This window comes from Stenella coeruleoalba, assembly GCF_951394435.1.
Source record: "Stenella coeruleoalba genome assembly, chromosome: 2".
NCBI lineage: Eukaryota > Metazoa > Chordata > Mammalia > Artiodactyla > Delphinidae > Stenella > Stenella coeruleoalba.
In genome coordinates this window covers 83,603,697-83,628,674 of record NC_137147.1, presented here as the reverse complement: position 1 = coordinate 83,628,674, position 24,978 = coordinate 83,603,697, and the positions used below count along the sequence as shown (strand labels likewise).

General features: G+C 36.0%; 1 protein-coding gene across 5 annotated transcripts in view; it reads right to left on the bottom strand.

Moving 5' to 3' along the window:
• The window catches only part of KNL1 (kinetochore scaffold 1), a 63,969-nt gene that overhangs the window by 27,490 nt on the left and 11,501 nt on the right, over positions 1-24,978 (bottom strand). For all 5 annotated transcript variants that reach the window (XR_013825603.1, XR_013825604.1, XM_079909714.1 and 2 more), the window contains 6 exons: positions 23,939-24,000; positions 16,525-16,577; positions 15,604-15,637; positions 13,338-13,375; positions 7,210-7,262; positions 1,288-6,381 (listed from right to left, as the gene is read on the bottom strand). Coding sequence is in view for 3 of the 5 variants with exons in the window: in XM_079909714.1 (XP_079765840.1) it covers positions 1,288-6,381; positions 7,210-7,262; positions 13,338-13,375; positions 15,604-15,637; positions 16,525-16,577; positions 23,939-24,000 (5,334 nt within the window). In the remaining 2 variants the exon portion in view is untranslated. The remainder of the gene's footprint in view (positions 1-1,287; positions 6,382-7,209; positions 7,263-13,337; positions 13,376-15,603; positions 15,638-16,524; positions 16,578-23,938; positions 24,001-24,978) is intronic.

The following is a 24,978-nucleotide window of genomic DNA, read 5'->3' as shown; positions in this document are numbered from 1 at the left end:
TCGTTTGTGTACCTACAAAACTTAGCATCCATTTTTATGTAATTAAGATCATACAGTTATGTATCATGCTTTTTCACACATCATGAATATTTAACATTTCAAAGTCCCAAAGCTATGAGTATTTTGATAACCAAGAATACACTAAACCAACTCAATCTGGAAGGAAAAAATGTAATCCTGCCTTTCTTGGCAACAAAAATTTCATAAAAGACAAAAATGGCAACAGGCCTCTAGATAAAGATATTGGCAGAGTTATGATTAAAATACTACATTCCCTTAATGTTCAATTAAAAATGAGACATAATGCAACAGAGTACGTAAAGTATAATGCTTCTAAGAGGATTCATTACCTGATCTAAACTATTCAAGTATTAGCAAGGAGGTATGTTTCCACTGAATTACTTAATGTATTCCTATAGTATAGCCAAGAGGTACACACATACATCAATGGTTATCATCAAAATTTAAATATGAACACATCCACATTTAGCCCTACCTTTATACTTCCTTCTGCCCCTCTGCTGCCAACCTAATGAACAAGTCCTGACGTACATTTCTCAGCTGAGGGTTTAACAATTCCATGTCCAAAATGTTGCTTTTTTATCAATTATAACAAAGATATTTACAAATGGGTTAATTCACTAGCTCTACTTTTTATCATACATTGTCACCTCAGGACTTCCAAAATGCCTAGATGTTGCAAAATAAAGAACCTTCTATGACTTTTAAATAAACACAAAATCTCACTCACTTCACTTTGAGATACTGGGCTTGATCTAGGCATTCTCCCATCCTCGAAAGAAATGGACTTTCAGCTTCTATATATCCTCACTAGCCAAGAAAATTCAGTCCAGCTTTTCTTTAAGCAGTTTGCATAATAAAAAAGCTTTTTACCCTCCAAATATTTTCACACTGAAGATGACTTGTCAAACCACATATACCCTGGCTAGAGATTCTAATATGCAAAGCCAAAATGACAAAACACTAGAAGTGACAGAATATTTAGAATTACACAATTTTGATATTAATTTTTGTACTACTTTCCATTTCATTTTTTGTGACCATTTGTCACTTCAAATTGTGTTTAAGTCTAACTGCTAGTCAATTAATTTCTTAAGATTCTACATAGGAATATTTCTCCAGGTATATATATATATATATATATATATATATATATGTATATATAAAATTGGAAATAATCAATTCCTAGTTACCCGAGACTAAAATTAAAATTCAAGAATACTCATAAAAAATCAAGAACATTTCTTAATTCAAGACAGAGCTCACCTCCTGATCTTGTGCGGTATCACTAAACCTAATTTCACTTTTTCTGATTTTTTTCTCATCCTGAATATCATCTTCTTCTTCTTGTACCCAGGTTCTTTTTTGGCTATTGCAGGTTTCTTCCAGTTTATTTTCAGATGGTGAAATCTCTTTTTGGTATGTCTCAGTCAAAGCCTTTTCCTCAGTATCTATGCTAATAGAGTCTGAGGAATTAATCTCACCCGGATATATAGGAAGATTTTCCTCATTTATATATTGAGATGGACTTAAGTTCAGTTTAGCTGCAACAAATCCAGTGTCTGAATGCTTACTGGAGACTGGCTGAGTTTCTAAGTTATTTAAATCAGTTGTGTCTCCTGGAATCGGCTTCAGGTCATCAATACCAGTGACACTACAATTTCTCCTGTTTGGCAATCTGGGCAAAAATATTCCCAAAGAACATCTCCTCACTTTATCTTTTATAGTCGTCATTGATGGTACAGAGATGGTTTCAGCTCCATTATGAGAAATTTTATTTTCTTCATCCCTATCATCTTTAACACTGCTGGACACTATGTTAACATTATGTATTTCTGTAGCTTGCACTATACTCATATTACTGTGTGCCTTATTTACTAATTCAAGTAATTGTTCTGGAGAAGGTGGTATATGAACTGGTTGGAAATCTAAAAATTCTTCAGTTTTTTCATTCAAATTATTCAGATGTGGTTTGATACTACTAAAAGTTGCAGCATTAGATGCAATTACAGGATCTGATGCTTCTCTAGGATTGATATGAGTTTGAATAACTTGCTTAGTCAAGTCTGAGTTATTGTGGAAATCTATAGCTGTATTACATTTAGCTGTTTGAATATTTTTCTTTAGTTCTTTTTTACAGGCCATAGTAAACTGTTTCTCATTATTGAGCATTGTGGAATCATCTTCACATATGGGTTCAGAGGCATTTCCTCTAACAATATTTAAATTCTTATTTCCCACTTTAGACAATATTGTTTCATCTTTACTGACAATACTCTGTCCTTGTTGAGGTAATGGATGTTGCTGGGCTGACAGATGATGCTGAGGAGCAACACAAACATCATCAACAAAGGTCTTCTTTAAACTATGCTCTGCATTATCAACAAAGGCCTCCGTTTGATCCTTTGGAAGCTTACAAGATACTCGCTTTGAGTTAAGTTTAGTCATCTCCCCCAAATCTTCACCATATACTAAAGTTTCATTAGCTAATAGATTTGGGGGCTCCTTAATCAGATCTTGATCTTTGAGTACTGTTAGGACACAGTCTAACTGTCCTTGGGTACTGGTTTGAACAACTTTTTCCTTCTCTAACAAAGAACAAGGAGCAGAAAGAGGCAGTCCCTCAGATTTCAAATAATATTCACTAGCTAAATTGTTTGCATAAGGAAGCTCATTTTGCACTGGGCAATGACTGGCTTTTACATCATCTTTATCACATAAGGGCATGCCATTCTCCTCCAAATTATCAAAAAAGGAAACATTAGGTAAACAGGAATAATTATCACTGGATCCACAAACAGCAGCTACAGAACTGCCTGTAAAACCCACATTTCTTCTATCTGTACTATTTAAGTGACAGCTTTCAATTTTGGCTTTTTCCAATACATAGGCCTGGAGTACAACTTTCATGGCCTCTTCATCCACAGCAGTGCTATGGAATTTGACTTCTGTCTCACCTTGACCCCCAGACAATGTATTAGTAGGAACAAAGGGTATCACATGATGCTTTTGCTCAGTGTGAAGAACAGTTTTGTTTTCTACAGCCAGTGCTTGTTCTTTAGTGATTTCTTGAACAGAGCTACCATCCTTACGAAAAGAAACACCCAAGGTTTTTCCTTTTGCTATTCCAAATTTAGGGTACTCTTGAAGTATTTTCTCCATGGCTTGACAATCAATGAAAACAGTGTGGGACTTAGTAACTTCCAGATCACTGTGATTATCTACAAACATAACAGTTTTGTCCATAGGCCCAGCGGTTCTTTTATCTGGTGAGAGAGGTTTATATTCTAAGGCAGTTGTATGACTTCTGGTAATCTCCATATCATCCTGCCCACATGTATATAAAACAGTATTAGAAGTTCCTTCCAAAGGCACCCAATGAGAGTCCTCTCTATCTTCCAGGACACCTTTGTTATTTATTTCCACTGTACAACTCTGGATGACATCCACACCATTTCTGTCATTCTTTGAAAATGCAATGGTCTTGTCATTTTTGAGTCTAAGGCTCTTCCTTCTCTGACTTTTGCCTGATAGAGATTCATTCAGAAATCCAGGCTTTTGTACATTTTTGTCATTTTTCCAAATGGTTGATTTAGACACTTCCATGTTACCAGCAGCTAAAAATGCTTCAGCTTTCTCTAAAGGATCACTATTAGACCATTCCCCCGGTAATGTTAGCTGGCTGACTTTTGCTACTGAGCGATCACTTTCACCATTGTCCGGAAAGAAAACACCCTCCTTAGCAGGATTAGGTGTCACTTTTGATTTTTCTAGGCTTTTTCTTTTGGATAGTTCAAAGTTAGAGCTGTCTGGAAGCATAGGTTTCTCCTTTGCTTGGTAGTCAATGAAAACAGTATGGGACTTTGTCATCTCTAGTTCATCGTGATTATCTATAAACATTACAGTTTTGTCCACAGGCCTAGTAGTTATTTTATCTGGTGAGATAGTTTTACATTCTATAGCAGTTGTGTGACTTCTGGTGACCTCCATGTCATCCTGCCCACATGTATACAAAACAGTTTTAGAAGTTCCTGCCAAAGGCACCAAACGGGAATCATGTTCATCTAGTAAAGGTCTATGATTTATTTCCACTGTGTAACTCTTGGTGATATCCATATCATTCTCATCTCCCTCTGAAAATACAACAGTCTTATCAATTTTTAGTCTGCCAAGACTTTTCCTTTCACAAATTTTGACATCTTGCTTTTCATTCAGAATTCCAGTTTTGTCCTTCAACACACCCATGATATCATTAGAAATAAATACTCCAGTTTTTTCTATCGGACTTTCATTACATTTTTCAACTTTTACAGCTTTCTGTCTGTTTACTGTTGTTAGCTGGTTGTTAGTGTTTTCTAAATTAGTCTTACCTAGTTCTAGTACTTCAGAAGGACCAAATCCAATGACAACAGTGTGACTCTTGGTTAGGTCCATATTTTGCTCCTTCTCTGAACAAATAATTATCTTGTCATGAAAACAGTCAGGCGTGGGACTGCCTAAACTTTTCCTCAGTGGCTCAGGCAGTTTAGAATTCTGGTCTGGTACAGGTTTCACTGTTTGACTATTAACAGCAGTATTATGATTTCTCATGGCAGATTGTCCTTCTGATGAAAACAATGGCTTTGTAGTAGGAAACAAAGATTGCTCACAAGAAACTGTATTTCTATTATTTCTCAGTGTTACTTGTTTATCAAGATCTCCACCAGAGTATACTATATTATGGCTTGTTGCTATGTTCTGGTTAATATCAGGTGAATGAGGAGAATCTTTATCAAGATAGGGTGAAATATTCAAAACTTGATCTTTTCCTTTGTCCCATGTGTCAGTTGGGATGTTTTTAGATATTATGTTTGGTTGTCGGGATGGTTCAATACGACCTTTGGTCATTTCTTCCCATTCATCTGAAGGGCTTATGCTGTGAGAGTGAGATTTACTGGTATTCTCAGATGCCAGACTGTAAGATGCAAGAGGAAACTGACTTCCTACATTAGCTATGTGACTTTTAGTCAAATCCATATTTTCATCTGTGAAGATTTCAGTCCTTTTGTCAGTCAATGAAGTAAATAAAGGATTTTCCAGGCTCTGCTGTAATCTTTCCTTAGATACGTGAGGAACTGAGCTATAATTTATATTCATTTCCCCATCCTCTGACACGATTATGTGATTTTGGATCATCATTTCTTTTTCAGATACTGGTGCAGCTGCTATCTGTACATTTGTCTGAACTTGTTTAAAAATTTGATTATGTATTGCAACTGTGTGACTCTTGGTAATGTCCATGCTTTCTTCTCCCGAATAAATCGTATTCTCTCTGAGAAGAGAGATGGCATCTGGATTGGGATACATTTTAGAATAACTCCTGTCATGCTTTAGCAAATTCTTCTCCTCTCTCATACTTGAGAAACACTTGGTCAGTTCCATGGCATCATTACAACTAGAATAGAAAAATGTCTTATAATCTTGAATAGCTGGACTGGAACGTTTAGATTCTGGGATCATGGCCAATGTTCTGACGTCCTGGTAGGAAGTCTGTGTGACTGTCTGAATTTCTGTCCCTGTAATATGACTGCTGGTAATATGTATGTCACCTTCAGGGTTTAAGGAAGGGTCTTGAAAAGCATCGTTTGGTTTATCCTTAAAGACTGTCTTCTGTCCTAGTGCTTTAGCTCCACGACCTGTTGAAACATCCATCATGACATTCTGAGTTTGATTTTCTATTTCAGACAGATTATCTGCTGAAGGTAACTTCTGTATAGTGTGGTTAATTGTCAGGTCCATAAAGTCATTGCCATAAATTGTAATATCATCACCTTTAAATTCCCTTAAGCTGGGCTCACTGGATGTGGGAACCAAAGTCTGAATATTGGCTGTATGACATTGGGTAAAATTCATCCCATCGTCTTGTTCTCTAAAGAGTCTAGTCATATTACTGCTATTTGCATCTACACTAAGAGATACATGCATTTGATGCATAGAAGAGGCCCTATTTGATTCTTTGTAATGAATAGGCATCTCAGAATTTTCTTTATCAGGTCCTGTAAAAGGAGAAGCATTCGATTTTCCTGTTTTCAATCTTTTTATGAAGTCATTGAAATTTATTTTCTTTTCTGAGAAAGTGCTTTGATCCCCAGAAAAATTTAATTCTTTCTTTATTCTTGAATCCTCAATGTGGAGCTTTAAGTTAGCCAGAAATGATGTGGTATCTATCTTGGTGGATTTTTCACTTTTGGTACAATCCAAAAGGCCTTTGGTAATCATCACAGTATGACTTGCTGTCAGGTCCATCTGGTTTTCATCTGAAAAGATGACTGTCTGGTCATTTGCATGTTTCCTTTCATGGTTGTATTCTGTAACTGAAACCTACAAAGAAAGGAAAATATAAGAGATCAAATCAAATGCAAACTTCTAAAAAGGTATTTTATAACATGTACTATATAGAAAGAGTATTATATAAACAATCCTAGATGATGGTTTCATGTTACATTGGTTTGTTTGAATCAATGGTGTGGTGTGCAGCACAGAATTTCTTATTTAAATTTTTTTCTGAAGTCTGTGAATACTTTTAGTGTTTCTGAACAAATTAAAAGTTAATTATTCACCCACTAGACTGACTAAAAAATGAAAAGACTGACAATACCAAATGTAACTATAATGTAAATTCTAATTGTTATATTAGATAGGTCATTCTCATTCTAAGTAAAAAAGACTTGGAAGGAATAAGTGCATGATGGCTAATTTATAGTACACTCTATACTCTTGGGTGGTTGAGTTGTCCTTGAATGCAGTGGTTTTACTTGTGAGGACATGGTCTAACTCTTTATTGCTCAAAGTATGGTCTGTGGACCAGTGCATTAGTATCACCTAGGGGACTGTTAGAAGTATAGAATTTCAGGACCTACTGCAGATCTGCTGGATAAGAATCTATATTTTAATAAAATCCTGAGATGATTCACATGCCCATTAAAGTTGAGAAGTCCTTATATAATTAACATATTTCCCTATTATTTAAACTGGCAGTCATTTAACTATACTTAGTTAACTGGAAAGGTACGTAGTTTTTCCAGTCTATGTTGGTCCATTTTGGTAAGTAATCCCTAAATCATGTCACTAACATGAAATTTTTTGTGTTTTAAAAGTTTTAACTATCAAAGAAGATTAAAATATGAAGGCACTTGCATGAACTCATACCTCTCTCTGGGGCATCTGGGTCTGAATGGGAGCACAAAGCAATGTATTCATCCCTATTAAGTAAAAAGAAAAACTATAGTCAATGACAAAAATATATATCACCAAGAGCCTGACTTCCCTTTTCTTAGGAATTTCATCAGCTACAAGTATTTACTAAAGTTTTTTCAGTTACTAAGTCCTTCCTAAATTTCACTGAGACTTTAAAATTTTCCCATTTTAGAGACAGAGAGTTCAGTGATTACTGTATTCTCTGTGTGATTAAAATATTTTTCGAATGTGGTAGAGAAGGTGGGATTCTAAAAGTGGAAAGTGTGGACTACTTTTTTTCCTCCTTCACTTCTCTATTTTTATTTCCTGGATAGTAGAAGTTACATAGTAAAGAGTACCAACTGATAAGACCAAAATGTTAATAGCATAGATGAACTTATTTGCAAAGCAGACAGACACAGACATAGAAAACAAATGTATGGATACCAAGGGGGGAAGGAAGGGTGGGGTGGATTGGGAGATGGGGATTGACATACAAACACTACTATGTATAAAACAGATAACTAATGAGAATAGACTGTATAGCACAGGGAACTCTACTCAATGCTCTGTGGTGACCTAAATGGGAAGGAAATCCAAGGAAGAGGGGATATATACATACGTGTGGCTGATTCACTTTGCTGTACAGCAGAAACTAAGACAATATTGTAAAACAACTATACTCCAATAAAAAAAAAACAAAAAAAGACCAAGATATTAGGGTAAGATTCTGAGGCATCTTTTATTCTATGTTAAGGAGTCTAAATGTTTCCAGGATGAGACGTGCATTTTATAAAAATAATTCAAGAGAAGGAGAAGAAAGAAGATTCAAGAGAAGATAAACCAATGAGGAAGCTACTCTAAAAGTTCAGATACAACACGTTGAGAGTTTGTCTTAGGGCAAGAGACAATAAGAATGGAAATAAGGGATTAGACTCAAGACATTCTAGAACTAGAGATTGGTTCAAGATGGCGGAGTAGAAGAACGTGCGCTCACTCCCTCTTGCGAGAGCACCAGAATCACAACTAACTGCTGAACAGTCATTGACAGGAAGACAGTGGAACTCACCAAAAAAGATACCCCACATCCAAAGAAAAAGGAGAAGCCACAATGAGATGGTAGGAGGGCTGCAATCACAATACAATCAAATCCCGTAACTTCTGGGTGGGTGACTCACGAACTGGAGAACACTTATACCACAGAAGTTCACCCACTGGAGTGAAGGTTCTGAGCCCCATGTCAGGCTTCCCAACCTGGGGCTCTGGCAAATGGGAGGAGGAATTCCTAGAGAATCAGGCTTTGAAGGATAGCGGGATTTGATTGCAGGTCTTCGACAGGACTGGGGGAAACAGAGACTCCACTCCTGGAGGGCACACACAAAGTAGTATAGCATCGGGACCCAGGGGAAGGAGCAGTGACCCCATAGGAGACTGAACCAGACCTACCTGCTAGTGTCGGAGGGTCTCCTGCAGAGGCAGGGGGTGGCCGTGGCTCACCATGAGGACAAGGACACTTGCAGCAGAAGTTCTGGGAAGTACTCCTTGGTGTGATGCCTCCCAGAGTGCACTATTAGCCCCACCAAAGAGCTGGGTAGGCTCCAGCGTTGGGTCGCTTCAGGCCAAACAACCAACAGGGAGGGAACCCAGCCCCACCCATCAGCAGACAAGCAGATTAAAGTTTTACTGGGCTCTGCCCACCAGAGCAACAGCCAGCTCTACCCACCACCAGTCCCTCCCATCAGGAAACTTCCACAAGCCTCTTAGATAGCCTCATCCACCAGAGGGCAGACAGCAGAAGCAAGGAGAACTACAATCCTGCAGCCTGTGGGACAAAACCACATTCACAGAAAGATAGACAAGATGAAAAGGCAGAGGGCTATGTACTAGATGAAGGAACAAGATAAAACCCCAGAAAAACAACTAAATGAAGTGGAGATAGGCAACCTTCCAGAAAAAGAATTCAGAAAAATGATAGCGAAGATGATCCAGGACCTCGGAAACAGAATGGAGGCAAAGATCGAGAAGATGCAAGAAATGTTTAACAAAGATGTAGAAGAATTAAAGAACAAACAAACAGAGACGAACAATACAATAACTGAAATGAAAACTACACTAGAAGGAATCAATAGCAGAATAACTGAGGCAGAAAAACAGATAAGTGACCTGGAAGACAGAATGGTAGAATTAATTCACTGCTGCAGAATAGAATAAAGAAAAAAGAATGAAACGAAATGAAGACAGCCTAAGAGACCTCTGGGACAACATTAAATGCAACAACATTCACATTATAGGGCTCCCAGAAGGAGAAGAGAGAGAGGAAGGATGCAAGAAAATATTTGAAGAGATTATAGTCGAAAACTTCCCTAACGTGGGAAAGGAAATAGCCACCCAAGTCCAGGAAGCGCAGCGAGTCCCATACAGGATAAACCCAAGGAGAAACATGCTGAGACACAGAGTAATCAAATTGGCAAAAATTAAAGACAAAGAAAAATTATTGAAAGCAGCAAGGGAAAAACAACAAATAACATAAAAGGGAACTCCCATAAGGTTAACAGCTGATTTCTCAGAAGAAACTCTACAAGCCAGAAGGGAGTGGCATGATATATTTAAAGTGATGAAAGGGAAGAACCTACAAGCAAGATTACTCTACCTGGCAAGGATCTCATTCAGATTCGATAGAGAAATCAAAAGTTTTACAGACAAGCAAAAGCTAAGAGAATTCAGCACCACCAAACCAGCATTACAGCAAATGCTAAAGGAACTTCTCTAAGTGGGAAACACAAGAGAAGAAAAGGACCTACAAAAACAAACTCATAACAATTAAGAAAATGGTAACAGGAACATACACATTGATAATTAACTTAAACGTGAATGGATTAAATGCTACAACCGAAAGACACAGCCTTGCTGAATGGATACAAAAACAACACCCATATATATGCTGTCTACAAGTGACCCACTTCAGACCTAGGGACACATACAGACTGCAAGTGAGGGGATGGAAAAAGATATTCCATGCAAATGGAAATCAAAAGAAAGCTGGAGTAGAAATACTCATATCAGATAAAATAGACTTTAAAATAAAGAATGTTACAAGAGACAAGGAAGGACACTACATAATGATCAAGGGATCAATCCAAGAAGAAGATATAACAATTATAAATATATATGCACCCAACAGAGGAGCACCTCAATACATAAGGCAACTGCTAACAGCTATAAAAGAGGAAATCGACAGTAACACAATAATAGTGGGGGACTTTAACACCTCACTTACACCAATGGGCAGATCATCCAAAATGAAAATTAATAAGGAAACACAAGCTTTAAATGCCACAATAGACCAGATAGATTTAATTGATATCTTTAGGACATTCCATCCCAAAACAGCAGATTACACTTTCTTTTCAAGTGCACACGGAACATTCTCCAGGATAGATCACATCTTGGGTCACAAATCAAGCCTCAGTAAATTTAAGAAAATTGAAATCATATCAAGCATCTTTTCTGACCACAATGCTATGAGATTAGAAATCGATTACAGGGAAAAAAAATGTAAAAAACATAAGCACATGGAGATTAAACAATATGTTACTAAATAACCAAGAGATCACTGAAGAAATCAAAGAGGAAATCAGAAAATACCTAGAGACAAATGACAATGAAAACATGATGATCCAAAACCTATGGGATGCAGCAAAACCTGTTCTAAGAGGGAAGTTTATAGCAATACAAGCCCACCTCAAGAAGATGTGGTACACATATACAATTGAATATTACTCAGCCATAAAAAGGAACGAAATTGGGTCATTTGTAGAGACGTGGATGGATCTAGAGACTGTCATACAGAGTGAAGTAAGTCAGAAAGAGAAAAACAAATATCGTGTATTAACGCATCCATGTGGAACCTATAAAAATGGTACAGATGAACCGGTTTGCAGGGCAGAAATAGAGACACAGATGTAGAGAACAAACGTATGGACACCAAGGGGAGAAAGTGGTGGTGGTGGTGGGGGTGTGATAAATTGGGAGAATGGGATTGATATATATACACTAATATGTATATAATGGATGACTAATAAGAACTGCTGTATAAAAAAATAAATAAAAAGAGTGGAAGTTGAGAAAAGAAAAAGAAAAAAAGACATTCTAGAACTGAAATATAAAGGTTTAGGTAACAAACTGGATGTTGGAAATAAGGAAGGGACTGAAGATGCTATAATGAAACAGGAAATACATTTAAAAATTCTTAAGTTTAAAGGTAAATATTTAGAATATTTCAAAGGGTTTATGGCAACCTCGACTCAATATGATGAAGTAATTATGGGCTTTTTAATTAAAGTTTTATTTACATATCCAGCTTCCATTCTTGTCATTTACTTAACAAATATTGTTTCAGAACCTATTATGTGCCCCAGAACTCAACCATATACTAAAGCACAAAGAACAAGACAAAATTTCTGGACTCAAAAGAGTTCCTAGTTTAATAAGAGAGCCAAAAGTAAATACCTAAAATACAGCATGATAAATTCTACAATAGGGACTTCCCTGGTGGCACAGTGGTTAAGAATCTGCCTGCCAATGCAGGGGACAGGGGTTCGAGCCCTGGTCTGGGAAGATCCCACAGGCCGTGGAGCAACTAAGCCCGTGTGCCACAACTACTGAGCCTGCACTCTAGAGCCCGCGAGTCACAACTACTGAGCCCACGTGCCCTAGAGCCCATGCTCCGAAACAAGAGAAGCCAGCGCAATGAGAAGCCCGTGCACCAAAACGAAGAGTAACCCCCACTTGCGGCAACTAGAGAAAGCCTGTGCGCAGCAACAAAGGCCCAACGCAGCCAAAAATAAAAATAAATAAATAAATTTATATTTAAAAAAATCTACAATAGACTAAGAAATAAAAGGGGTGTTGTAAGAGCACAAAACAGAGTGACTAACTCCTTGGTTTTGTCAGTGAAGGCTTGATTTAAGCCAGTATTACTTAACGTATGTTGCCAGATGGTGAACTGCTTATTATCAATTAATTAATTTATTTTGAGATAAGGAGCTTGCAGCTGATGTAAAATTCCTTTCATCAGTAGAGCTTTGCTAAGAAAAAAATGCCGCTAAACAGTAGCTTACTGCCGTAGTTGGTTTACATTCTATTGCAAGTTCCTTTTCTGTCAAGGACTATAACAGTTTGTGGACTGGTTACTTTGAAAGCACTAAACTTAAGCTAAGTGAAAAGCTAAGTTAAGTGAAAGATGAGAAGACTGTTAGACAAACTGTATTAGGAAGATCACTTTAGGCAGAGGAAATAGCATTTACAAATGGATACAGGCAGGAAAAAAGTCCACATGGGAAACTGCAAGTAGTTATTCATGGGCTAGAGCACAGGAAGCCTATAAAGGGCTGGAGATAAACTTGGAGAAAAAAACAAGCCAAATTATAAAAGGTTTTCCAAGTTTATGCTAAAGAGTGTGGGTTTTATCCTGTAAGCAAAATAGTGTCACTGAACAACTGTAAGCTGGGAGGTAATATGATAAGATTTAGAAATATGTAGAATGGACTAGAAGGATAAGAAACTAAATACAATAGCTCAAGAAAGAACAGCGAGGACTTGAATTCAAATATGGGCAGAAGGAACAGAGAATAACTAACAGATGGGCCAGATATTTTGGAGACAGAATTGAAGGAGAATAGGGCCTGAGGAATTCCCTGGTGGTCCAGTGGTTAGGACTCCTCGCTACCACTGCAGGGGGCCCAGGTTCGATCCCTGGTCTGGGAACTAGGATCCTGCAAGCCACACAGCCAGAAAAAAAGAAAAAAAAAATCAAAGAGAATCGGGCCAAATGGATATGGGGAAAGGAGGAAAAGGTAAAACATGACTCAATTCCTGACTTGAGTGAATGACAGTGAGTGGGAGTTCAAGACAGAGAACAACAGGGACAGCAGGTTTGAGAGAAATATTAGTAAGTTTGTGAAATTTTAAATTAAAGATTTTGTGTAAAGAAGAACACTTTCTCTACATTTTTTGTTCATGGTTCTCTTACATATTACTTTTCAAGGAATCTAGATAAAGAGAAAAACGTATGATAAGAAAAGTACTCTGATCATACTCACCAGTTATCTCACAGTAGTTATCTTCTGGATTCTTATTCCTAAAAATTATAAAGTAATTTAAAAATCTATACTCTGGACAATTACCAAGAATCACAACAGTTGAAAGAGTAGGGTAGGCAATAGGTTTTCGCAGGGTGACTGGCAGAAAACTCCAAAGACATCTTTAAAAAAAGACTCATCTGGGCTTCCCTGGTGGCACAGTGGTTGAGTGTCCGCCTGCCGATGCAGGGGACACGGGTTCGTGCCCCGGTCCGGGAAGATCCCACATGCCGCAGAGCGGCTGGGCCCGTGAGCCATGGCCGCTGGGCCTGCGCGTCCGGAGCCTGTGCTCCGCAGCGAGAGAGGCCACAACAGTGAGAGGACCGCGTACCGCAAAAAATAAATCAAAAGAAAAAAAAAAAAGACATCTAATGCTGGCAGAAAAAATTACAAGGCAATTAAAGGACCTTACCATTAATTTTTTTCAGATATCTAAATTTCAAGAACACTATAAAAATATGTTTAATACATGCTGCTTGCTTTTTCTTTTTAATTTTTTATTAAAAGAATATATATATTTTTTGGCCGTGCCACGAGGCTTGCGGGATCTTAATTCCCCGACCAGGGATCGAACCCGGGTCCCCTGCAGTAGAAGCATGGAGTCCTAACAGCTGGACAGCCAGGGAATTACCTATTTTTTTTTTAAAGAATGACCTGTAGGGGCTTCCCTGGTGGTGCAGTGGTTAAGAATCCACCTGCCCAATGCAGGGGACACGGGTTTGAGCCCTGGTCCAGGAAGATCCCACATTCCTCACAGCAGCTAAGCCTATGAGCCACAACTGCTGAGCCTGCGCTCTAGAGCCCCGGAGCCACAACTACTGAGACCATGTGCCACAACTACTGAAGCCCACACGCCTAGAGCCAGTGCTCTGCCACAAGAGAAGCCACTGCAGTGAGAAGCCCGCACTGCAATGAAGAGTAGCCCCGGCTCCCCGCAAACAGAGAAAGCCTGAGCGTAGCAACGGAGACCCAACGCAGCCAAAATTAAAATAAATTAAAAAAAAAAAAACAATGAAAAAACGAATGACCTGTAAAGCAACTCATTTTCTAGAAATTTAGCTTTAAAAAAAAAAAGGTAAGTCAAAGGAAACAACCCAGGGAATTCCCTGGCAGTCCAGTGGTTAGGACTCCGCGTTTCCACTGCAGGGGACCCAGGTTCAATCCCTGGCTGGGGAACTAAGATCCCAGGGCGCAGCCAAAAAAAAGTTAACCCAAATGTCCATCAATGGGGAGCTGACTAAATGTTGGTGCAGACATACAACAGATTATAATAGACTGAGGTAGATCTACATGTAACAACATGGAAAGTGCCAAAGACTTTGAGTGATCCCATTTTTGTCTTGTCTAAAAAAAAAAAAAAGCTAAAGATAAACCATGCACTTGGATATACATATAAAATTTCTGCAAGGACATCCAAAATTATCAACAGTGGTTATCTGTGAGGAGCCTAAGTAATATGGCCTAGAGATTTTTCTGTCAATATATAAAGAGAATCTTTTTTTTTTTCCAGCTCAACACTAGTCAATTACATGGAAAAACTGTAATTTATTTAACCAGTCCCTTACTGATGGACCTTTAGGATCTTTTACATCTTTTACTATTAAAATAAATGTTACAGTGAATAACTTTATATCATCATTTCACACATTTACAAGTGTATTGGTAAGATAAATTCAGAGATGAAATCTCTGAGCCAAAGAGCATGTGCATTTAAAATTTTGAATGATATTGCCAATTGCCTTCTACAATATATACCCACTAGCAATGAGACTTTTTACCTATATTCTTAACTGATTAGATGAAAAATTATGTCTCAATATAGTCTAAGTTTGTATTTCTCTTATGATTAAGATAAGTATGTTTTCATTTGTTCAAGCCTACTGCTATTTAATTTTTGTATTAATGTTATAATAAGAAAAACTAGTTTAATGAAAAAAATCTAAGGACTTGGTATTTATTGTTTTGTACTAGCTCATGTATTTGAGGATTTATATATGAAAGTGGAATGTTTCATCCCTCTTAATAGGATAAGGTGTACAATGCACATACTTATCAACTATAGCAGTATATTAAATTATGCAAAGAATTTGTTTTCTGAATTAATCCTAAGTATTCCACAAAAGGGAATGGAAATAAAAAACAAAAAGAATTTTAACTTTAAAAACACTTCATTTAATAGGAATAAACAAGTTTTAAAGTATAATTTACATCACATTTTTTTACTTACTGCATAAATAGGACATTTCCTCCTGCTTCTGTTTCTATAAATAGAGAAAAGATTAAAGTTTTTCAATAATACACTGATTAAGCATTAGAAAAATTGCATAAGGACATTAACAATAAAAAAAAATACTAACCATGTACCTTTCATTCTGCCCCCCATGGCTCAAGTTACACTTTTTTTTTTTTGACATCTTTATTGGAGTATAATTGCTTTACAATGGTGTGTTAGTTTCTGCTTTATAACAAAGTGAATCAGTTATACATATACATATGTTCCCATATCTCTTCCCTCTTTCATCTCCCTCCCTCCCACCTTCCCTATCCCACCCCTCCAGGCGGTCACAAAGTACCGAGCTGATCTCCCTGGCTATGCGGCTGCTTCCCACTAGCTATCTACCTTACATTTGGTAGTGTATATATGTCCATGCCTCTCTCTCGCTTTGTCACAGCTTACCCTTCCCCCTTCCCATATCCTCAAGTCCATTCTCTAGTAGGTCTGTGTCTTTATTCCTGTCTAACTCCTAGGTTCTTCATGACATTTTTTTCCTTAAATTCCATATATATGTGTTAGCATATGGTATTTGTCTTTCTCTTTCTGACTTACTTCACTCTGTATGACAGACTCTAGGTCTATCCACCTCATTACAAATAGCTCAATTTCATTTCTTTTTATGGCTGAGTAATATTCCATTGTGTATATGTGCCACATCTTCTTTATCCATTCATCCGATGATGGACACTTAGGTTGTTTCCATCTCCGGGCTATTGTAAATAGAGCTGCAATGAACATTTTGGTACATGACTCTACAAGTTACACTTTTTGAGCAATAAGATGGATACTAAGTTATACCAATTATCTGGTTAGATAACCACAGCATAATTATATAGACAACAGATTTAGCAGGGATTGCAGTAACAAATTTACCTGAAATTTCTGACTTTTCCACTATTTTCATATGAGGGTCTGTCTGGAATACTCTAGAAAGCAAAATAAAGATTACTGAAAATCTGCAAGGTTTTTTTTTTTTTTTTTTTTTAAATAGTGTGGCTTGTAGGATCTTAGTTCCCTGACCAAGGATAGAACCTGTGCCCCCTCCAGTGGAAGCACAGAGTCCTAACCACTGGACTGCCACGGAATTCCCTGGCAATGTTTTATTGGGTAGGCCAAAAAGTGCCTTCGGTTTTTTAAGTAAAAATAAAAGATACATTTTTCATTTTCACCAAGGACTTTATTGAACAACATATTTACCCTTTTTTGTTCCACTACCTTCTGCCATTTTTCAGGCAACTTCATAATTCCATCTTCCCAAAAGATGGATCTTTTTGAGCAAAGTACTGTTCCAGGTGCCTTTTACAGTCTTCCAGGGGATTGAAATTTTTTCCATTAAGAGAATGTTGTAAAGACCAAAATGAATGGAAATCCAAAGGTGCAATGTCTGGTGAATATGGCGGATGAATCAGAACTTCCCATACAAGTTTTGACAGTTTTTGCCCGGTCATGAAAGAAACATGCAGTCTTGTGTTATCCTGATGGAAGATTATGCGTTTTCTGTTGACTAATTCTGGACTCTTTTCGTCGAGTGCTGCCTTCAGTTGGTCTAATTGGGAGCAGTACTTGTTGGAATGAATCGTTTGGTTTTCTGGAAGAAGCTCATAATAGAGGACTCCTTTCCAATCCCACCATATACAGAACATCAACATCTTTGGTGTGGTTGGTGGTGGTTCATTTCACTTGCCCAAGATCTCTTCCGTTCCACATTATTGTACAGTATCCACTTTTCATTGCCCATCACAATTTGTTTTAAAAATGGAACATTTTCATTATGTTTCAGTAGAGAATCGCATGCAGAAATATGGTCAAGAAAGGTTTTTTTGCTTAACTTATGTGGAACCCAAACATCAAAGCTATTCACATAACCAAGCTGGTGCAAATGATTCTCAACGCTTGATTTGGATATTTTGAGTATGTCGGCTATCTCCCTCATGGTATAACGCTGACTGCTCTCAATTATTGTTTCGATTTGATTGCTATCAACTTCAACTGGTCTACCTGACCATGGAGCATCATCCAGTGAGAAATCTCTAGCATGAAACTTTGCAAACCACTTTTGACACGTTTGATCGATCACAGCACCTTCTCCATACATTGCACAAATCTTTTCTTGCGTTTCACTTGCTTTTCTACCTTCTTGAAATAAAGCATAATATGACGAAAATGTTGCTTTTTTTCTTCCAACTTCAATATTAAAATGGTTATACAAAAATTCACCAATTTTGGTAAGTCTTTTTTAAAATGCATGCTGATATAACAGCTGTCACATACAATCTAACAAAATTGTTTCGAATGAAGTTAAAGATACTAAGTGCTACTAGAGCCATCTTACAGAAAAAACGGAATGAACCTTTTGGCCCACCCAATAAAAGAATATTTTATGACTGAACTGGATTTATCCCAGGAATGCTAAGATTACTCAACACCCCAAAATTTGTTTTATCATATTAAAGATTAAACTGGGAAAAACTCTAGTTATTTTAATAGGTGGTCAAAAACATTTATAAAATCCAATATCCATTCTTGTTTAAATGCAAAACAAAAATCTGCAACAATAAAGTTAAATTTAACCAACAATACAGGGAGAATAGGTGTACTGATTTTAACAAATGTAAATTGGCTGAGCTACCCTATTAAAAAATGGCTATTGACTAAATTTTTAAAAATTTTAAACTCAATCTACAACCTGTAAGTTACAAATTAAAATTTTTCACAGCTAAAAATTATCTGTGGACAAACAACAGAAAAGATAATTATGAAGTCATCCAACACATCAACTAAGTTTCATAGCAATAAAGTATTAGAACTAAACAAGGTTGCTATCATACAGTAGGAGGAAAGTTATCAATGAAAACTAACAATGAATAAACCAAATTACATGTAAAAAAAAGAAGTCAGAGAAAAAAATGAAAGAAATACAAAGAAGAATATGCAGAAATATATTTAGATGCCTTAAGATCCAAATTTTAGAACACCACATATTAGGTAGACAAAGAGTAAGTTGTAAATGTATATAATTAATAAAACATATTTAGCAAACATATGGAGACACCTAACTGAAAGGGCAAAATAATTCTTTCCTCCATATTTATCTTTCTGGATATTTATCTTAATTATGGTTGTTCCTTGCTCTCTCATTTTTTTTTCAACCTATATAGTGTCTGTGACACAGGAAAGCTTTCAAAGGTACAATCTGCTGCAAAAATTATTTATGAACCAAGAAAGACACATGCTTTAATAACACAAAATTTAAAGGGTTTAACCAAACAAAAACTTTAAAATATTTTCTTCAATATTGTCTGGGTAGACAAGGGAATAAAAAATGAAATGTTTCAAAATGAGAAGGGAAAAAAAAGCATAAATGAACAAAATATAGAAAAAATAGTAATGAAAAATAAAGTACAAATTAAAATAACTAAGATAACAATAAAATCAGCTAAAATTAAGTGTTAAAATCTAATCTTTACAGTGCCTTAGGGAAAAAAAGGTACATTACTAGAGGTACTAAAACCAATAACAAAAATGTAATAATGACTATGTAACCATTGCTTCTTTTAAGTCCGGCAATTCTACTTTGGGGACTATAATCCCAAGGAAGTAACTCAAAAGAAAAAAGGTAATTTACACAAAAATATCTAACACAGCACAAGGAACAATCAAATGCTTAACAGAAAATTTAAAATAGTTATTTTTACATTAATATTCCTAAAGAAAACATGTAAGGAAATTCCCTAACAGTCCAGTGGTTAGGACTCAGTGCTTTCACCAAGTAGCCTGGGTTCAATCCCTGGTCAGGGAGCTAAGATCCACAAGCCAAGTGGCACAGCCAAAAAAATCAAAAAAACAAAAAAACAGCACATGAAGGAAAAGTCAGTCTGAAACAAAGGGGAGAAAATGAGTTATTAAATCAAACCTTGGCCACACCTATTCAAGGAGTATACTGGGAGTATACAGACAGAATCATTCAAGGCTTGCAACAGGTGTGTATGTACCTACTGTGGACATGGATTCATTAGCCTGGTGCCATTAAACATTCTGAACCATTCAAATAACTAACAGTTCAGATTCCATGATCAGCAAGCCATATTTACATTATAATTTACTTTCTTAGGTAGAATGCCTATAAGGAATGTATTGATCTACTCAAATAAGGGTTCTGATTCATTTGATTTGGTTCTCATGATATATTTAGTAGTAGCATTCTTATTTATACACAAATCTCTAGTGAATCTGTTTAGTAGAAGTCCATCTCGAAGAGATAGGCCCATTTTTGGTACAGAAGAAACCAATATGGAGTCTGCAAAGCCAAGGGCAAGATCTAGGAAGACAGTAGCAACGTCACCAAGGAATATACCACCTAGGGAAGTCTACTGGCAGGCAATAGCTAATCTTCCCTGATAATACCAAATCTTACTATGTCTTTCCCACCCCCCACTCCCAGAATTCAATACATATGAAATATTGACAACTCATGTTTATCCAGGAAGACGTTAATTGATTTGTAGATAAAAGATGGATAGAAAAGAAGTATAAAACAATTAAAATTACTATCAATCGACAACAATGAATTTATATTTCAGAAGGTACCTACTGTTTGGAACTACTCAGTAACAGAAAGATGTCACATAGTCTGCAGCTAAGTGGGAACCCCCTTCTTCACCCCTTACCAACATTTACTTACTACTCCTCTAAGGAAAAGAAGAAAACATGTTCCCAATAGCCCCACAACTGAAATCCTGGGCAACTATAAACTTATCCTAATGCAAAATCATGTTTTATATGGCAAATACAGAATTGAATTTCTTTAATCTGTCTGATCCTAAAGGTTTGTTAAGATAAAGAATTCGGAGGAGAGAGAGGAACAAATGAGGAACGGGAAACAATGCAGATCAAAGCCCAGGACTTTCCTAGGAAGATTTCTGGACAAGAAACAATCAAGCCTCATCCTAAAATGTTTAAATTCAAGGTTAAATTGATCTAGGAGCTCACCTCACAATAGGCCAAGTTAAAGAAATCTGAATTATACAGAAAATAAAATTTGAAGAAGGTGATATTAAGTAGACAAGCTATCTTTATGATAACTAAAAGGAGAGTCTGTTTACAAAAAGACAGGTACCCTGGAACACCATTACATCCCCTCTCCCTCCACAGAAATGTCTTGAAAATAGGTGGTTCAGGAAAACCCAACCCATTCAATGATGAGTAAAAAGTATACAATCTATAAGGACACCATAAGATTAAAAGAAAGCAAAGTATAACATAACATAAGAAAAACACTCAGAAAAATGTTGTCCCAGAGAAAATGAAAATTGTATGCATACAGTTTTTTATGGACTTAAAAAACATAACAAATCAATCATCTCTATCAAAGACAGAAATGAAAGAAATACAAGAACTCAAGGAAAAGATGGTAAGAAAACAGGAAATGACACACAAATAGATGAAACTCATGAAAGAAGCAGAAGAAAAAATATAATCATCACAGAATGAAGGCAAAACTGGAAGAGACATAAGGGTAAGTAAGTATCTTGGAAAATATGGTAAAGGACATAGAAAAAAATTTTAACTGAACAAAGTAAAAGAAAATAAAAGGACTTAAGAGAGAATATAATACAGAAGAAAACCAAAGAATCTAAACATAATTTGTGTTTCTAAATTATGGAGTCCCTAACGAAATTTAAATAATGAAATAGAAAAAGATACTTAAAGGTTAATTCAAGATTCAAGACCCAAAACAGTCAAAATAAAGATGTATCCAAGTAAAGTCAATAAACTTCAAAGATAAAGGAAAAAAAAAAAATCTGTTAGGTAGCCTGTCAAAAAGATCTAGTTGTTTATGAGGGGGAAAAATCATGCTCTCCTCTGACTTGTTCATAGAAACATTCAACGCCAGAAGATAACAGAATCACATTAACAAGTTCCTTAAAGAAAATGTGGGGTGGTGGTGGGATGAATTGTGAGACTGGGATTGACATACGTACACTAATATGTATAAAATAGATAACTAATAAGAACCTGCTGTATAACAAACAAAAACAAAAAACAAAAAAAAACCCTCAGTGACTTTGGTGTTTGATAAAAAACAAAAACAAAAACAAAACAAAACATATTCAAAGTGAAAAAAAGAAAATGTGAACTGAAGATTTTATATCCAGCTAAATCTTCAAGTATAAAGGCTATGACTAACAGTCTGAGCGCCCAAGAACTCAGGGAGTATTGCTTCAATGAGCCTTTCTCGGGAAAACATAAGAGAAAAGCTTTGGCCAACCAAGAGATAATTAGGGCAACTATAGTAATAGAACTGATGTGAACATTTAAATATATAGAATACAACTAAGACACAAATGTGACAGATGACCTAATGTCAAATACCCAGAGAGAGAGATAGAGAGATAAGAGAGTAAGAGAAAGGGAGAAAGAGATATAATACAACTTAAAAAAAAGGTGGGGTGAGGGAAGAACTTCCCTGGTAGTCCAGTGGTTAAGACTCCGTGCTCCCAATGCAGGGGGACCACGTTTGATTCCTGGTCAGGGAACTAAGATTCCACATACTGCAACTAAGCCCGCATGCCCCGAGAGCCACACGTCGCAACTACTGAGCCCACGCACTCTAGAGCCTGCACACCACAACAAGAGAAGCCCACACGCTGCAACGAAGACCCAGCGTGGCCAAAATAAATAAATAAATAAATAAAATTTTAAAAAAAGATGGGTAGGGAATGGGGGGAGAAAACGAGAGGAAGAAGTAGGCCAATAACTTCATCCATTATAAATGCCAAAGGATATCATATAATACAATGAAGTTTTATTTGAAATTTAAGCACATTTAATAGTACAAAAGTATATTATTAAGTAAAACTGGGTTGGGAGAGAGGAAATAGACTAACTTTACCATTGCTCATACATGGTCAAACATTACACAAAGATATACCACAAAAATGAAAACAAAAATATAACAAAGACAGAAATTTTAACATCAGTCTAGGTAGAATTTGGGTCAAAAAGCAATAAACAAAGCAAGGATGAATATTTCATAATGCTAGAAAGTGCAATCCCGAATGAAGATATAACATTGATGACTATGCACCAATAAACATAGAATAAACATTCATAAAGAAGAACTACTGGAAAGAGTAGGATGCACTGTCAGTTACAGACTAATTTACCTCTCTCATAATTCATGCAGATTAAAGTGACTAAAATTATATAAAATTACAGAAGACCCAAATAACATGCATAAAATGGATATATTTGATATATATCAAATTCTACACCCTAAAATACAAAATGTGTCTTCTGTTCAAGTGGATGGATCATTCACAGAAATTGATCATATACAAGACCACACAGAAAATTTCAATAAAAATCAAAATAACACAAATTAGCATTCTCTCACTACAATATAACTGAAAATTAATGACCACAAGATGTCTTTACCACCTAGATATGAATGTTAAAATTCTCAATTAAACAACTCTTCAATCAATGAGGAAATACAAATATACTGCTCAGCATCAAGAAAATAATCATAAAAACATTACACATAAGAATTACATTAAATTAATAACTTAGGGAGAAGTGATATCTTTATGATGTTAAATCTTTTTATTCAGGAACTTGTCTTCATTTGCACAATTCTTTTTTTTTTTCCTTTTTTTGGCCATGCCACAGGGCATCTGGGATCTTAGTTCCCCGACCAGGGATCAAACTTGTGTCCCCTGCAGTGGAAGTGCAGAGTCCTAACCACTGGACAACCAGGGAAATCCCTGTACAGTTTATATTCTTTTATTATTAAATTTACAGCAACTAATTATAATATAATGGAAAAAGGACATTTACATTCTATCTGGTTATTATTTTTATATAGGAAATACATTAATTTCTAAATATTAATTTTGTATCCTGCTACTTCCTGTTTACAGAGGTATTTCAATTGATATTCTTGGATTTTCCTAATATTCAATTATTTAATCTGCAAAGGCGACAGATTTATCCCCAGCTTTCCAATTTTTGTAACTCCATTTTCTTTCTCTAGTTTTTTTTTGTTGGTTAGCACCTCCAATACAATGTTAAATAGCAGCCGTAAGACATAGTTGTTTTGTTCTGGACTGTAAAGGGGATGCTTTCAATGTTTCTCTTTTAAGCATAACAGCCTTTTAAATAACAATTTTCTAAAGCTTCCCTAATTGAAACACAAATTATCCGAATCAGTTAGTACCAACACATTTGGTGTGACACACAAAAAGTATTACCTGTAACATTTTAATTATTTTTCTTTTCAACTTACTTTATAGTATCTGCAAAGCTGACTCGACGAGAGTTTTTCTTATTTCTCAAAGCATTGGATTCCTAAGGACAGAGAATATATGGTATGATTTTTTTTTTATATGGTATGATTTTTAATGAAACCACTGTGAATTAGGTCTCCAAGATTATGATAGACAGAGACCAGTTCTTATTCTGAATTAATGTGATATCATTAATTTTCATAATTAATCTGATTCTCCAAAAAATTCCAATATAGAAGCGCTTAACATGAATATGATTTTCAATGTGAAAATAAGCACAGGGACAAAAACAACATATTTAAGGAAGGTGATTACTATCCCTTACCTTTTCTCTCTCCTTTAAATGAATGGTTATTTTGCAATTAAGTAGAAGAAAGACTGGGAACAAAACAAGTGATATGTTGTCTATTATGGTAACCTTACTATACTATTTTCAAGATTAAAATTTTTTTTTAATTGCAGTAAAATACAATTCACATAAAATTTACCATCTTAACCACTTTTAAGAATTTTAATTTTGGGGGGTGGTGGTGTGATGAATTGGGAGATTAGGATTGACATATATACATTAATATGTATAAAATGGATAACTAATAAGAACCTGCTGTACAAAAAAAGAAAATTAAAAATTTTTTTAATTTTATTGTGGTAAGAACACTTAATCTACCCTCTTAACAGATTTTTAAGTGTACAATACAATACTGTTAACTATAGCAACAATGTTGTACAGCGGATCTCTAGAATTCATTCATTTTGCATAACTGAAACTTTATACCGTTGATTAGCAACTCCCCATTTCCCCCTCCTCTCTGTCCCTGGCAACCACTGTTCTCTTTTCTGCTTCCATGAGTTTGACTATTTTAGACACCTCATATAAGTGGAATCATGTAGTATTTTTCCTTCTGTGACTATTTTACTTAGCATAACATACTGAAGCATCTTAACTGTTTTTTTAAATTAATTTATTTATTTCATTGCGGTGCATGGGCTTCTCATTGCGGTGGCTTCTCTTGTTGCGGAACATGGGCTCTAGACGTGC